The sequence below is a fragment of the Hemicordylus capensis genome, chromosome 16 (assembly GCF_027244095.1).
Source record: "Hemicordylus capensis ecotype Gifberg chromosome 16, rHemCap1.1.pri, whole genome shotgun sequence".
Taxonomy (NCBI): Eukaryota; Metazoa; Chordata; class Lepidosauria; order Squamata; family Cordylidae; genus Hemicordylus; species Hemicordylus capensis.
The window spans coordinates 3,339,966-3,355,570 of NC_069672.1; the positions used below are offsets into that span (position 1 = coordinate 3,339,966).

Below are 15,605 nucleotides of genomic sequence, written 5' to 3' on the forward strand. Positions count from 1 at the left end.
GGGGGAGAGAGGAAGGGGGCGCCCCCCACCCCCAAGGACTGGCCGATGAGGCAGGTCGGCCCCATCTCAGCTGGGGGGGAGGGGCGGTGATAAAGGCCAGTCGGGGAGGGGCCCGCAATGGGGGCTGCGGCGCAGGCAAAGGAACAAAAAGGGAATTAATGGCTTCCTCCTTCTCCCATGAAGTGTGGGGAGGACTCCAGGTGAAACCGGCGGATGGCAGGTTCGAGGACATCTTCCCGTACAACCAGCAGCAAAGAGTGGAGGATTAGCCTACGGAACTCGCTGCTACAGGATGTGGCCACAGGCAGTGCCTCCTCCTGACAGGGGTTCCCAGATGTTGTGGACTACAGCTCCCAGCATCCCCAAGCAAAATGCCATTGCAGCTGGGGATTCTGGGAGTTGTAGTTAACAACATCTGGGAATCCTGGTTAGAGGGAAGGCTGAAGTGATTGTCCCACTCAATTCTGTGCTGCTCAGAGCTCCCCTGGGCTGTGTCCCATTCCGGGCCCCGCATTTTAAGAGAGATTGATAAACGGGAAGGGGTCCCGATTTGGGCAGCCGAGATGGTGAGGGGCAGTGTTCCCTCTGACGGGGGTTCCCAGATGTTGGTGACTGCAGCTTTTGCTTGGGGATTATGGGAGTTGTAGTCAGCAACAGCTGAGAATCCCTGTTAGAGGGAACACTGGTGAGGCGATTGGAAACCAAGGAGCAAGGTATGTTTAGCCTGGAGAAGAGAAAATGAAGGGTTTGACAGCCATCTTTTATGGAGTTTGACAGAGGAGAGCTGGTCTGTTGTGGTTGCAAGCATGACTTGTCCCCTATGCTAAGCAGGATCCACCCTGGTTGTATATGAATGGGAGACTAGATTGGTGGGCACTGGAATAGATTCCCCTTGGGGGATGGAGCCACTCGGGGAAGAGCATCTAGGTTCCCCAGTTCCCTCCCTGGCAGCATCTCCATGGTAGGGCTGAGAGAGATTCCTGCCTGCAACCTTGGAGAAGCCGCTGCCAGTCTGGGTAGACAATCCTGAGCTAGATGGACCAAGGGCCTGACTCAGTATATGGCAGCTTCCTATGTGCCAAAGTATATTCTGGTGGAAAGTTCTGACATAGCCCATTAATACTATTCTGTTTGTTCTGCTTGGCCTCGTCTGCCTACTGGTGGCTGGGCCCTCCTGAGTTTGCTATTAACATTAAAAAACAAACCTATGATTTAGAGCACCATTTGGTATATGGCAGCTTCCTATCTTCAAACATCTGAAGAGAGAAGGAGAGGCACACTTGTTCTCTGCTGCTCCAGAGGGCAGGATTAGAACCAGGGGGTTGAAATTGCAAGGAAGCAGATTTAGGCTAGACATTACGAGGCATTTCCTAACTGCAAGAGCTGTTTGGATCGTGGAATAGGCAGCCTTGTGCAGGGATAGATTATCCTTCGCTGGAGGTTTCAGACTCAGAGGCTGGATGGTCATCTGCTAGGGATGCTGTAGTAGTTTCCTGTATTTTTTTATTAGAAACATTTAATATACTGCCCACTCCAAAGACTCCGGGCAGTGTTGGGGTTGAATTAGAAGACTCCCAAGGTCCCTTCTAGCTCTAACATTCTATGATTGTGTGATGGAAGATTTGGGTTCAATTCCACACTTAGCTGTGTTTGAGGATCTTGGGCTAGATGTGGGCATCCTTCTTCTAACAGTGGCCAAAAAACCTGCTACTGGGAAGCCCGCAACCTGGGCATGGCAGCAACAACCCTTCCTTATCGTCTGTCACCAGTATCTGGTACTCAGAGGTATACTGCTCCTGAAATGTGAGGTTGCCATATGAAGCTGCCATATACTGAGTCAGACCATTGGTCCATCCAGCTCAGTATTGTCCACACTGACTGGCAGAGGCTCTCCAAGGTTTCAGACAGGAGTCTTTCCCAGCCCGACTTGGAGATGCTGCCAGGGACTGACCCTGACTTAATTTGCTTGAGAGATCGCAGTTGACAGACCTCTCTTTCTCCACCATAAACCTCTCTAATCCCCCTTTAGAGCCAGAAATGTCTGCAGCAAATTTCATGTTAATTATCTTCTTTCTGAGCTTCCCAGGGTTTGAGATTGCACAGTGAAATGAAATCAAATGGCTAGAGATTCAAAGACGGCAGACAGTATGAAATTGTCTTGTGGTGATCGTTGCCACAAGGTGGGCCGCTGGCATTGGTGGCTGTTTTGAAATAAAACAAGACCTTTGTCTAGGTTCATTCATGCACAATCAAAACAGAATCCAAAATAACCTAGATGGATACAATTGCAAATCTGCATTAGTAATAATTATTACTGAATAACCATAAAAACAGACAATAAGTCATGCAAGTACAATAGTAGTAATAAAAATTAATACTAATATGGCCCAAAAAACAACAACAAACTCTGTTCACAAAAATGGATAAATATCTCAGAAATAAACAAGACCTGATTATGGTTTTGTTATTACGTGGCCAGCTGAGAGAGCCATTCCTTGAGTCTAGCAAACTAAAAGTCCTCCTTGGAACTGAAGAATTGTTGGTGGGTTTCTCTTCCATTGGGATATTGTGAATAAATGGACTGATGCCACTGAAGAAAGCCTGAAGAAAGAGGCTGAAACGCAATTGGCAATTTAGCACTTCGGGCAATCAAGTACTGTGATGATGCTGAAACCACTGGATAATTAACCTATGGAATTCTCTGCCACAAGATCTGGTGACAGACAACAGCCTGGGTGGCTTTAAGAGGGGTTTGGGTAACTTCAAGGAGGAGAGGTCTGTCAGCAGCTACTAGTCTGGGCTATAGGCCACCTCCAGCCTCAGAGGCAGGATGCCTCTGAGTACCAGTAGCAGGGGAGTAACAGCAGGAGGGAGGGCAGCCCCCTTTCAACTCCTGCCTGTGGCTTCCAACGGCATCTGGTGGGCCACTGTGTGAAACAGGATGCTGGACTAGATGGTCCTGGGCCTGATCCAGCAGGGCTGTTCTAAAGGTCTCTATTTGCCAAATAAAGGCTGAAGTCTTTAATTGTTAAAAATCTGAAAAGTACATGGTTTTCCTTAATAGTGAAGCTTGGCATTTATATGACACTTTCAGCTGTTCAAATTGCTTCACAAATATTATCTTGTAGTCCATGCAGCGGATCTGAGCTGTAAGGTAAATAGTATTGTCCCATATTGCAGAAGGGGAGCTGAGGCTGAGGAGGAGCAGCTTGCCTAAGACCACCTTGTGAGTCCATGGCAGAGGTGGGATTTGAACCAGGAAGTTGTTGGTCTGGTTCCATAGCTCAGTCTTGGACACTGAACCACAAATGAATTCCTGAAAGAACACTAAGTTGGCTTTCCTTTTTCCGGTTAGTTGCAGAGGGCAGGATGCCGCATAAGATTGGGTTTATCGTTATAAGTTCATCAGGACATGAGGACGGCTTCAGTGCAAAAGAACTGATGGTCCACGCACCGACCGTCAATGGATGGAGATCACCCAGGTACTGTGAGTGTGACGGACCGGGGGTTACTCTCTGCTTTCCAGGGATCTACCTTCAATAGAACAGCCACCTAATGACTCAGTGTGGAAATGCTTGACTAGCAAGCAAAGGTTGCCGGTTTGAATCCCCACTGGTAGGTTTCCCAGACTATAGGAAACACCTATATCGGGCAGCAGTGATATAGGAAGATGCTGAAAGGCATCATGTCATCCTGTGTGGGAGGAGGCAATAGTAAACATCTCCTGTATTCTACCAAAGACAACCACAGGGCTCTCAGTTTTCGATTGTGTGAATGACCTCCGAGTCTCATGCTCTCCCCCTTCTCTCTTGCACGCTAGAGGAAGAGACTTAAAGCCTCCCCTTCAGAACAGGCCACAGTTCCATGTTATATCCTGGTTTGTTTAACTAACCATACATAGCTGGAAGATACCAGAGTTCCCTGGGTTTGTATGCAGCATAGAACAGTGGTCTGTTTTGAAGTGGTAGTATTCAAACTCCTTTTGTGTATTTAAGAGGGAGTGAGGGCCTCGTGATCCCACAGGTCTTCGAGCCTGTAAACCACGATTTAGCATCACAGCTGCACTGTGACTCAATGTCCAAAGGTCAGAATTTCAGAAGAGGGTAGGGCTCTCCATTTCCTTGAGCGACAGGACATTCAGGGCAGCTTCTGTAGGGTTTGTTTCTTTGTGAGAGAGCTGGAGATTTATGGCATTTGTTGCCTGTTTTCTGAGGGGAAGAAGGCTTATGACATTGCCACACCCATGGGTGTATCCCTGTGTCTGCCTCTAATAAGTTTTGTATTTATTGTGTGGTGCAAACTAAATTCATGGCACATAGGAGGGGGTCTCGGGTTAGGGTCACCAAGAAGTAGAAAGTAAGCTCTGTTCATTCTACTTAGAACTACTCGCTATGATATGTGTTGATGAAAGCATACACAGAGCATGGGGAGAGCAGACCGGCACCTGGACCGTGCTGGTCTGTAAATGAGCATCGAATTCCCCAATAGCAAGCCCCCGAAGCCCCACAAGTGACCTTCTCCCAGCTGCCTGCAATATTCAGACCGCTTTTGTTGTGGCTGAGGATGATGGGAGCTGTAGTTCAGCAAGCGGTTGAGAAGCCCTGCACAAGCAATCAGTTGAACGTGCTACTTAGTAGGCTCGTTAACACAACCTGAAACCGGGTCAGAGGAGCTGCCAGCCAGGATAGAAGAGGCATGTGTGCCTCCCGATCAGCAGTTGTGTTTTTTGCAAAGATCAAGGTAGGCGAAGGGGAGAGTGAGGCTGTGGGCGCTGGGTAGGATGGCTTTTCATCCCCTCGATTAAATGCTGGAGACAGACCGTGGGTTGCCTGTTCCCTTCCAACCCAGCTCCTTGCTCCCACGCCATCACTCTCCCCTCCTCCTACCTTGCTTTTTGAGTTCATAAGAGCAGCCCTGCTGGATCAGGCCAAGGGCCTGTCTAGTCCAGCCTCTTGTTTCCCTGGCCCGCCAAATGCCTCTGAGAAGCCCACAGGCGGGAGTTGAGGGCATGCCCTCTCTCCTGCTGTGACTCCCCTGCAACTGGAACTGAACTGAACTCATTTATTTACAATCAATGGCCAAATAAGAGGAGAGCTGGTCTTGTAGTAGCAAGCATGACTTGTCCCCATCGCTAAGCAGGGTCTGCCCTGGTTGCATATGAATGGGAGACTTGATGTGTGAGCACTGCAAGATATTCCCCTGAGGAGATAGAGCCACTTTGGAAGGAGCATCTAGGTTCCAAGTTCCCTCCCTGGCAGCATCTCCAAGAGAGGGCTGAGAGAGATTCCTGCCTGAAACCTTGGAGAAGCCGCTGCCAGTCTGTGAAGACAATACTGAGCTAGATAGACCAAGGGTCTGACTCCGTAAATGGCAGCTTCCTATGTCCCTATGTTAAATAAACACTATAGCAAGGAGGAACACAGTATAATACAATAACATAAGTAAAAATTTAAAAACCAGTTTGCAGACACCTTATTTTACATGCCTCCGAACAAAAACAAGCAATCCTATGAGTAACTTCTTCACTTCTCACTTGGGATGCTGAAGCCCTCCTTCCTTCATTTCTTCCTTTCCAGGCTCTGCCAGTATCCCCAAGAAATCGTCCTTCAGATGGTGGAGAGATGTAGAATTCGAAAGCTGCAGTTGCTGGCTCACCAGTACATGATTTCTAGCAAAATTGAGTTCTATATAAGTGAGAACCTGCCAGAGTACTTCGCACCATATAAGTCGGAGAGGTTCCGAAGGCTGGGGTGAGTCTCCTCTCCCCACAAATGCACAACGCGACTCCATGTTTTGTCTTAAGCAGATGAGAAGGTTGTTGCAGTGCTTCTGACGGAGGACTTCATTAGTTCCATGCCTGACACATGGGAGCCACTTTGCAGCCAGAAGAACAGCCCTGCTGGATCAGGCCCAAGGCCTATCTAGTCCAGCATCCTCTTTCCCACAGTGGACCCACCAGATGCCTCTTGGAAGCCCACAGGCAAGAGCTGAGGGCAGGCCCTTTCTCCTACTGCTACTCCCCTGAAACTGGGATTTGGAGGCATCTTGCCCCTGAGGCTGGAGGTGGCCTATAGCCACCAGACTAGTAGCCATTGATAGATCTGTCCTCCATGAATTTGTCTAAGCCCCTCTTAAAGCCATCCAGGCTGGTAGCTGTCACCGCAGAGAATTCCATAGGTTAATGATGCTTTTTGTGGAAAAGTGCTTCCTTTGTTGGTCCTAAATTTCCTGGCAATCCGTTCCATGGGATGACCCCTGGTTCTAGTGTCATGAGAGAGGGAGGCGAAATGATCTCTGTCCACTCTCTCCACACCACGCATAATTTTATAGACTCTCATGTCTGATCATCATCATGACTGATCCTCTGTCCTCATCATCTGGTCCTCTACTGTGCTGATCCTCAGGGTGGCTGCTAGTCCCAGTGCGCTCAGAGGATCAGTGTGTGTGGCGCAGTCCAAACACACAACTGTAATACTAACTTGAGCTTTGTAGCTGGTGACTGGCATGTGAAAGTTTATTTATTCAGTGCTGTCAGTGCATATGGTCCTTGGCTAGAGTTGCGGGGGAAGGGGGCAGAAAAAACTATTCCCCACCCCAGGAAAAAAAGGGGGAAACCATTTTTCCTGCCCTCCCCACCACCAGACCTTTGCCTCTCTACCCTGGATGAAGCAACATGAAAAAAATGATGATGTTACCCCAAGCAGATTACCATCTAAATCAGGCTTCCCCAACCTGCTGCCCTCCAGATGTTGCTGAACTACAACTCCCAGCATCCCTAGCCACAATTTATTGTAGCAGGGTATGCTGGGAGTTGTAGTTCAGCAACATACGGAGGGCCACAGGTTGGGGAAGCCTGACTAAATTCAACAACGCAGGTCGTGGAAGAACAGCAGAAAGAGGGGAGGGTGACCACCGGGGGTGAATGATGCAAGAAACTGCTGTTTGTTTATAATTTGGGGAAATTAGAGGCGCCTTTCCACTAAAGTGATGCTCAAGAGTGGTTTGAGAAATTTAAAAATAACCAAACAAGTATAATACAAAAATAATTCTCCCCCACCCCCCCAAATAAGCAAGAAGTTCTGGTAAGAACTAATCTGCCTATTTTCCTTTCTCTGTAATCTTAATTGATCATCACCACCTTCACAAGCTAGCCTCAAATATTCACACATCTGCCATGTTGAATTGGGGTGGATGCCATAATCACAAACTACACTGTTGAGGTGTCCCTATGTGTCACTACAGCTGTACCAAATTTGGTCCAAATTGGTCTAGCCATTGTAAAGTTGATAGGGACTCACCTACACACACACACAGAGGTGGATGATCTCATAAGCTTACGTTCCTTAAGGAAAGTAGGCTAAAAAGTAGCCTAAATACCATGAACACAACTGGCAGCTTTTATATTGCATGATAGTAACCACAGGGGAAAACAGATAATATTGGTGCCAGGCAGATTTGCCTAGGAAGGGAGCTCTATGATCAGGGCTCCATCTCTGGCTTTATATGGGCATAGATTTTGCTTCTGGTGGGAATGAGAATTAAGAAATTCTACCAAAGATGTTTCGTGGAAGGTGAGTGCAGAATGTGATCATTGCATCTCAAGGTATTGCGTCTGAGCAGAACATGGAGAGGAGTGCTGGTCTGGTGGTCACAAGCATGACTTGTCCCCTTAGCTAAGCGGGGTCCACCCTGGTTGCATTTGAATGGGAGACCACATGTGTGAGCACTGGAAGAGATTCCCCTCTTAGGGGATGGAGCCGCTCTGGGAAGAGCTTCTAAGTTCCCAGTTCCCTCCCTGGCAGCATCTCCAAGATAAGGCTGAGAGAGATCCCTGCCTGCAACCTTGGAGAAGTTGCCAGTCTGTGTAGACAATACTGAGCTAGATGGACCAATGGTCTGACTCGGTATATGGCAGCTTCCTATGTTCCTAAGGTCTGTGTGCATGTGACCTCTGCCGCTTTCTTTATTTTCCCCTGCAGTTACGTCTCTCTCTCCGATAACGAGAAGACCAGCTACAAAGCACGAGAACTGAAGTCGGTCTACGTGGATGCCGTGGGCCAGTACCTGAAGTTGACCTTCCACAAGAACTATGTCAATAGGTACAACTTGTACAGTCAGGTAAAATGAATTAAAATGTCGCAGCAATACCTCCGGGTTAACTTGTCTGTCAAAAGAAGGCTCTGCTGTGTTAATTTGGAAGGAGCACTGTTTTAAAGAGCCTGCCTGGAAGAAAAATAAGGCTCTAAAAGGACAGCTTGCCTTGAATTTAACAAATCCAAAATAGGCGGAAATAGTTTGGGGTCTTGGAGTTCTCAGGAATATCTTGTGACTTCAGGTGGACCTCATTATCCACAGAGCTTCTGTTCTTGGCTGAAGCCACAGATATTATTATTATTATTATTATTTATGCTAGTGTTTTAATTTAAATTTTTTAAAATCAGATCTGTTTTTATATTTTTCAGCTCAATATTTTAATGTGTCTTTTTTATAATCTTGTTTTTAAATTTTATTGTGAGCCTCTTTGGATTTTCTTAATGAAAGGCGGGGTATAAATTTAACAATAAATAAATAAAATGAATAAAAATAAACAAACAAATAAATATTATTATTTACATTTATAAACCGCTCCATCCAGAGGCTCTGGGATAGTGAAACCGCAGATAACAAGGCATTGAGGCAATGGGAATCAGGGGGCTAGGTACCCGGAGGCTTAAAACTTGGCTAAAAACTGAAGAAATAAGACAGAGAAAGTGCCCTACTGTGCTCTGCAGGTCTCCAACAGTGCCCCCCACAAGCTGAAATTCCACGATTTCCCCACAAAAATGCCCCCGCCCCCCCAGCAAAGAATCACAAAATGGCTCTGTGGTGGCTGGAAATAACCTCAGAGGTCATTTCCGGCCACCTAGAAACCGCGGATACATGGTTCTCAACCCTTTTAAAACTGCATAGACTGAGGTCTGGTGTGTCGATTGCCTGACCACGGATACACGGAGCCACCAATGTTGGGATTGGCAAGTAACGAGGTCCACCTGTATACTAGATTTGTCCAGCAAGTTCTGAAGACACACATCCCTGCCCTCTGCACCAACAGCTGCTTGACGCTTTGCGTTTCCTTTGCCCGCGCCTTCTGTCCGGGGTTTTCTGGCTTGGTTTCCCCTTTGCCCACTCCCAGATCAGCCGGACGAGGCCTTCAGAGTTGGAACTGTGCCACGATACCGTTTGAGTTGCTAACTCGGGAAGGACGCCAGGCATTCAGGCTCCAAATCATCAGGAGTCCCTTGGCATGCAGAAGCTGCAGTTAGTGGGAGGCTGTGGTGCTAGGCGACTGTGGAACAAAGGCCCATTTCTCTGAGCTATGCAGGGTTGGTCTGACATTTGTATGCAAGGTTGTGCGTCTGCTGCAATTCATATTTTATTTTTTTATTGTTAAACTTGCCTAGGCCTCGTGGTTAGCAAGCCATGCAATCTCACTGCAGTCTCAAAGAGGCACTTTTAAAAAGTGGGGATTCTCTTTCTTTAGCAGGGAGAGAGCAACTGGCCCTATCCATCCCCAGCACAGCATCCCTCCAGTGACTGTTGCTGGGGTCTATCTATCTTATGTTTCTTTTTTAGACTGTGAGCCCTTTAGGGACAAGGGGCCATTTTACTTATTTATATCTATGTAAACCGCTTTAGGGACTCTCGTTGAAAAACGGTATATAAATATTTGTTTTGCTCTTATTCTACAGTGGGGTAACTGTTGCCTCCCTAATTCCCCTGGAGTAAGATGGCCCACACTTTTCGACGCTGAAGGGCCTTCAGTGACCCTATAGAGCCCCCTTGTTTCTCCCCTTGGCCAGCGGAATTATGCAGAACAGTGAAAAGAGCCGAATTCTACAACGTGGAAACTATACAAATGAACTTAATTTGCATTGGTTATGCATTTCACAGGATCATGCTTTGCCCAGCACAGAATTTCCATGAGGTTTTTTCCCCCCTTTTATGTTTTCTAGGTTGCTCTAGTAGCAATAAACATCATTGGAGAACCTGCAGACCACAGCAATGACATCGGGCATGTAAGTGCGTGAAATATTGGGTGGGAAAGTTTGGGAGGCATTTCTCTCTTGCACAGCAGTGCTAACGTTGCTGTGTCGGTGGCACTCTCAGGTGGACCACTTGTCATTCCTAGATATAGCCTTCATCCATTGAGAGATGATCTCAATGCCTTCATCCATTGAGAGCCAGTGTGGTGCAGTGGTTAGAGTGTTGGGCTAGGACCGGGGGAGACCTGAGTTCAAATCTTAGTTCAGCCATGAAACTAACTGGGTGACTCTGGGCCAGTCACTTCTCTCTGGGCCTAACCGACCTCACAGGATTGTTGTAAGGAAAAACATAACCATGTACTCTGGGCTCCTTGGAGGAAGAACGGGATATAAATGTTAGATAAATAAATAAATCATGGTTGAATACAGACAGCCCTGTTGCTGCTGTAGAACTCTATTATATTTGTACAGTAGTAGTAATTAATACAACTTTATTTGTTAGCCGTCCCATAACAATTATTAACTGGGCATCTCACAACCTGATGCTGTATATTCCCGCAATGCTCTTGCAGTTGGGACATCCAATACATCCACCTTGGATGGCTTTAAAGGGGGCTTAGACAGATTCTTGGTGGACAGGTCTCTCAATGGCTACGAGTCTGGTGGCTGTGGGCCACCTCCAGCCTCAGAGGCAAGATGCCTCTGAATCCCAGTTGCAGGGGAGCAACAGCAGCAGGAGAGAGGGCATGCCTCTACCCCTCACCTCTTGCCTTCTCATAGGCATCTGGTGGGCCACTGTGGGAAACAGGATGCTGGACTAGATGGGCCTCCTTGGGCCTGATCCAGCAGGGCTGTTCTTATGTTAACATCAGAGGCTGCCTTATGCCAAGTCAGACCCTTGGTCCATCTAGCTGAGGATTGCCTACACTGACTGGCAGCGACTCTAAGGTTTCAGACAGGAGTTTTTTCAAGCCCTCCCTGGAGTTGCTGCCAGCAATTGAAGCTGGGACCTTCTGCCTACAAAGCAGATGCTCTACTACTGAGCTGTTATGGCCTCATCCCCAAATGGGATGGCCCTTTAAGTCCAAACAAACTTACTCACGTGGATACACAGGAAGCTGCTTCATGCTGAGTCAGACGGTTGGTCCCTCCAGCTCAGTATTGTCTGCCCTGATTGGCAGCAGCTCTTACCTGGCTTCTCCTGCAGAGAAGGGCCAGGTGTGTTCCAGGGAGCACACTCCATTACTGTACACAAGAGGCCTGACATGCCTCACGGGCAAACAGAGCATGCTCTAGAGAGCCTACCCCAGAATCCTCTGTGGTGCACAAGGTGAGCTCTGTCGTTGGCAAATCCACCCTGAAAGAGTTCTGTGTAGGCAGCAAGCTGGAAGGCGACCGGTGTCATAAATAAGCACCATCCTGCGCCCAAAGCAAGCAGCCTGTGATCTCTTTTGTGTCTCTTGAAAGTCTTCGAGAGAGAAGCTGATTGACCATTATCTTGGGAACAACGTGGACGAGTCGGCCTTAGATGGATCCTACACTGGGTAAGAACATCCTTGCCAGGGAGCCCTCCTCCCTGCCCCTCAGAGCTCACAGGGTATGCTGCAGCAATGCTCAAAAATTGATGTGGAGGCAGCCGCCTCCCTGGATGGCTTTAAGAGGGGTCTAGACAAATTCATGGAGGACAGGTCTATCAGTGGCTACTAGTTTGGTGGCTATAGGCCACCTCCAGCCTCAGACGTAAGACCCCTCTGAATTCCAGTTGTAGGGGAGCAACAGCAGGGCATGCCCTCAGCTCTTGCCTGTGGGCTTCTCAGAGGCATCTGGTGGGCCACTGGGGGGAACCGGATGCTGGACTAGATACGCCTTGGGCCAAAAGATTTGAAGTCCAGGGGTGGTGGCTGGGGTCCCCCCCCCCCTTTTAATGGAAAATCCAAGGTTTTCCCAGGTTTCCCCTCCAGGTCTTCACTTCTCTACTTGGGCCTGATCCAGTAGGGCTCTTCTTATGACTCCCCACATCCCATTGCCCCCAGGAAGCCCGATGCCATTTCGCCGCTGGACGACCTGGCTTTCGACATGTACCAGGACCCAGAGGTGGCACAGGTCATTCGCAAGCTGGACGAGAAGAAACGGGACGCTGTGCGCCAGGAACACTACGACCACGCCAAGAAACTCAAGCAAGCCATCGCGGACCTGCAGAAGGTACGGCCGCTGCTCACTCCCCACACCCTGTTGGTGAAACTTGGCAGAGATAAGACATCGAGAAGCCTTTTTCACTTGCCAGATTCAATCCGCTGTGTCAGCAGGTCACATGGCCAGAATTCCTATTGCAGAATTCCTGTTGCAGAATTCCTGTCTTTGTCCATGTGGGTCTAGGGATGTGGAAGATTTGATCCATTTACCTTTTGGTTGTAATTTTGACCACTATTTACATGATGTATTTGTTCAGCCATTGCTTAAGGTCTATTCTGGGAGATCTCTGGGGTTCTATGTAAAACACTTATTAGCCCATACCAGGCGCTTTGTTACAAGAAAGGTAGCTAGTTTTTTAGTCCTTGCCATCAGATGAGTGGAGCTATAATTGGGCAGATGGGTACAAAGAACCCAAGCCGCCCAGCTCCTGAGAGAGGAGCTCTCTCGCCAACCGCGAGGGTTCCGTTCCGGGAAATCCTCGCGGTTGGTGAATTCATGGTAGACGAGCCATTGAAATCAATAGCAAACGGGGCGAGGAATTGCAGTAGCGATTGGAACGTAAAATACAGTGGGGGGGGGGAATTAGGAAAAGATCCCCCCAGATCACCAGGAGTCAGTAAGAGGAATGAAGGGGACCCCCCAAATGACCCCTAACCCTCCAAAAGTGTGAAACACCCCCACCCCCCAAAAAAAGATTGGTGGGGAAATCTCGCCAAACCGCAGATACTCAGGTCGCAGTTGGCAAGACTGGTCACAATTTCTTGGTCACGGATACTCAGATCCGTGATTGGGAAACCCATGGGATGACTGTGTACTGCTTTTCAACAATAGTTCCCAAAGCAGTTTTCCCAGAGAGATAAGTAGATATCAATAAATAAATCAAATCAAATGGCTCCCTGTCCCCAAAGGGCTCACCATCTCAAAAAGAGACATGACATAGACCCCAGCAACAGCCCCTGGAGGAATGCTGTGCTGGGGATGGAGAGGGCCAGGTGCTCTCCCCCTGCTCAGTAAAGAGAATGGCCACTTTTAAAAAGGTGCCTCTTTGCTCAGTTAGCAGGGCACACCAAGCCCAGATGGCCAAGGGGTTGTTTCTGAGAGCCACAGCAAAAGAACACCCCAGGCCACCTCTCCCTCTTGAAGTCTGAAACTCTGGCCCAGGAGTAGGTTCTGGAGCCCTAGCCTCTCCACTGCTTCTGGGCAGCCGCCATTAGCTGGCAAGAAGAAACCTTCCCAGGAAGTCTGGGGTTCCTAATTTCAGTGGCAACCTCTACGCTCCCGTGTTTCAGGTTGGTGAGCGTCTGGGCCGCTACGAAGTGGAGAAGCGCTGTGCGGTCGAGCGGGAGGACTACGACCTGGCCAAGCAGAAGAAGCAGCAGATGGAGGAGTATCGCCTCAAGGTCTACCAGCAGCTGGAACTGCACAATCTCCTCGATCCAGATCTGATGGTGGGTGGGGCCTTGGACCTTCCCGTACATCAGGGGTTCGCAAACTTGGGTTCCCAGATGCTGTTGGACTACAACTCCCATCACCCCCTGCCACATTGGGCCTTTGCCATTGTGTCAGAGGATGGTGCGAGTAGTAGTCCAGCAGCGTCTGGGGACCCACCTTTGAGCACCCCTGCCATACATCAGGACTGTGCAGCTGCAGGAACCCTTGCCTTCAGAAGTGCCAGGCAAGAGGCAGGGCCTTCTTTGACATGGCCCCCAGACTTGGAATGTATTATCTTATTTTAAATACTTCTATCCTGCCTTTTGATCTAAGAGATCCTAAGGCAGCTTCAGTGAGGGGGGCGGCCATTTTAAAATAATTTCAAAAATAATTTAGGATGATGTTCTATTGTGGCGTATTGGTTATATGCATGCATGAGCTGAGCTTCAGTGAGGGGGACAGCCATTTTAAAATCTTGTCTCTGGGCCCACTCCAACCTTGCTATGCTCCTGAGTGGCTTCATCACCGTCCACATCTGCTGCTTCTCTGGCTGGGGCCCTCATGGAGACTGGTAGAACCACTAACTGTCCCATAAGGAAGAGGCGAAGAAGCCAGCAAACATGCAAGGGGGGAAAGGGTGTGTGTGCTGATTTTATTTAATGATTTGCACTTTTTAAAAATCAATTTTGTGCAAGCAGTTCTTTTGAGCCTTGTTGGCTGGAGCTGAGGGTAAAAATGCTCTAAATAAATAAAACTTTCTGTATACTAAAGCACTTAACCCTCACCCACAACAGGTTTGCAAGGTATTATCATAAAATTAAAACCTAGGAATCCGTTTCAAAAGCAGCAAGCTTTTGGCTGCAAATATATACTTGTGGACAAATGCCTGAGAACTCCGAGGCCAGAAGGGCGACTGAATGAGATTTCCCCTTACTCAGAGGGTTGGACTTCAGTGCCCCATGCATCAATTTGTGCCCCCTTTCCCTGACTGATGGAAGCAAATGAATTGTGCCAAGCAATGAGAATCGCATAGCAAATTGTGCAGGAACAAGAACATTCATAGCTGATTTGTATTGATTTCTGAAAGTCGCAGGACTGAGCGTCCCTTGTCCCAAAAGGAAAAGTGACCTCTGCATCCGATTTGAATTTGATTTAAACCTGGAGATCTGTATGAATGGCCACCCTTCCTCTTCCCATGAATTGGGACACTGAAAATAGTTAACCCTGTGGCAGAGATTTCTCTTTCCCTCTGGAAGCTGTGCCTGGAAATCTTGCCTGATGTGGGCCCCCCCTTTCTCTAACTTAGATCCGACGGCCTCCCGACTTACCGCTTGAGCCTGTGGCTTATCCCACCACTACACCTCGGCAAAAGAAGCCTGCGCTTCCTCCCCGGCGGGAGAAAACCGAAGCGGACTCCCCTGAACCTCTGCCTCCCGAAAAACCACCAGAAGAAGCTCCTTCTCCTGAGCCGGCTGCAGTTCAGCCCTTCTCTCCTCCTGCAGCCCAGGCCCTGATCCCAGCTGAGGCTTTCACAAAGATCAATGTAAGTTTCAGGGTATTTCTTGACTGATTGATTAATTTCATGTATATCCCACTCTTCCTCCAAGGAGCCCAGAGCAGTGTACATGGTTATGTTTATCCCTACAACAACCCTGCGAGGTAGGTTAGGCTGAGAGATGCGTGACTGGCCTCGAGTCACCCAGTGCGTTTCGTGGCTGAGAGAGGATTTGAACTTGGGTCCCCCCGTCCTAGTCCAACACTCTCAACGACTACACCACACTGGCTCGCTGATATCTGGTATCTGAACTGAAGGCTAACACTTATGTGAAAAATGTCGGAAGCTGCCTTATGCTGAGGCATTGATCCATCTAGCTCAGTATTGTTTACACCGGGGTGGGCAAATGTGCCCCTCCAACTGTTGTTGAAGTGAGTGAGTGATTAAGTGCCGTCAAGTCGGCG

General features: G+C 48.4%; 1 protein-coding gene across 5 annotated transcripts in view; it reads left to right on the forward strand.

The window, feature by feature from the left end:
• Positions 1–15,605, forward strand: part of CEP104 (centrosomal protein 104) — a 46,683-nt gene that overhangs the window by 235 nt on the left and 30,843 nt on the right. For 2 of the 5 annotated variants that reach the window (XM_053280900.1, XM_053280896.1), the window contains 8 exons: positions 3,362–3,482; positions 5,577–5,750; positions 7,980–8,118; positions 9,993–10,055; positions 11,490–11,566; positions 12,056–12,224; positions 13,505–13,663; positions 14,953–15,189. In XM_053280900.1, the coding sequence (XP_053136875.1) occupies positions 3,370–3,482; positions 5,577–5,750; positions 7,980–8,118; positions 9,993–10,055; positions 11,490–11,566; positions 12,056–12,224; positions 13,505–13,663; positions 14,953–15,189 (1,131 nt within the window). In that variant the 5' untranslated portion in view covers positions 3,362–3,369. Of the gene's footprint in view, positions 1–30; positions 55–88; positions 221–3,355; positions 3,483–5,576; positions 5,751–7,979; positions 8,119–9,992; positions 10,056–11,489; positions 11,567–12,055; positions 12,225–13,504; positions 13,664–14,952; positions 15,190–15,605 lie in introns of those variants that run through there. The other 3 variants (XM_053280901.1, XM_053280898.1, XM_053280899.1) reach the window with 3 other exon arrangements.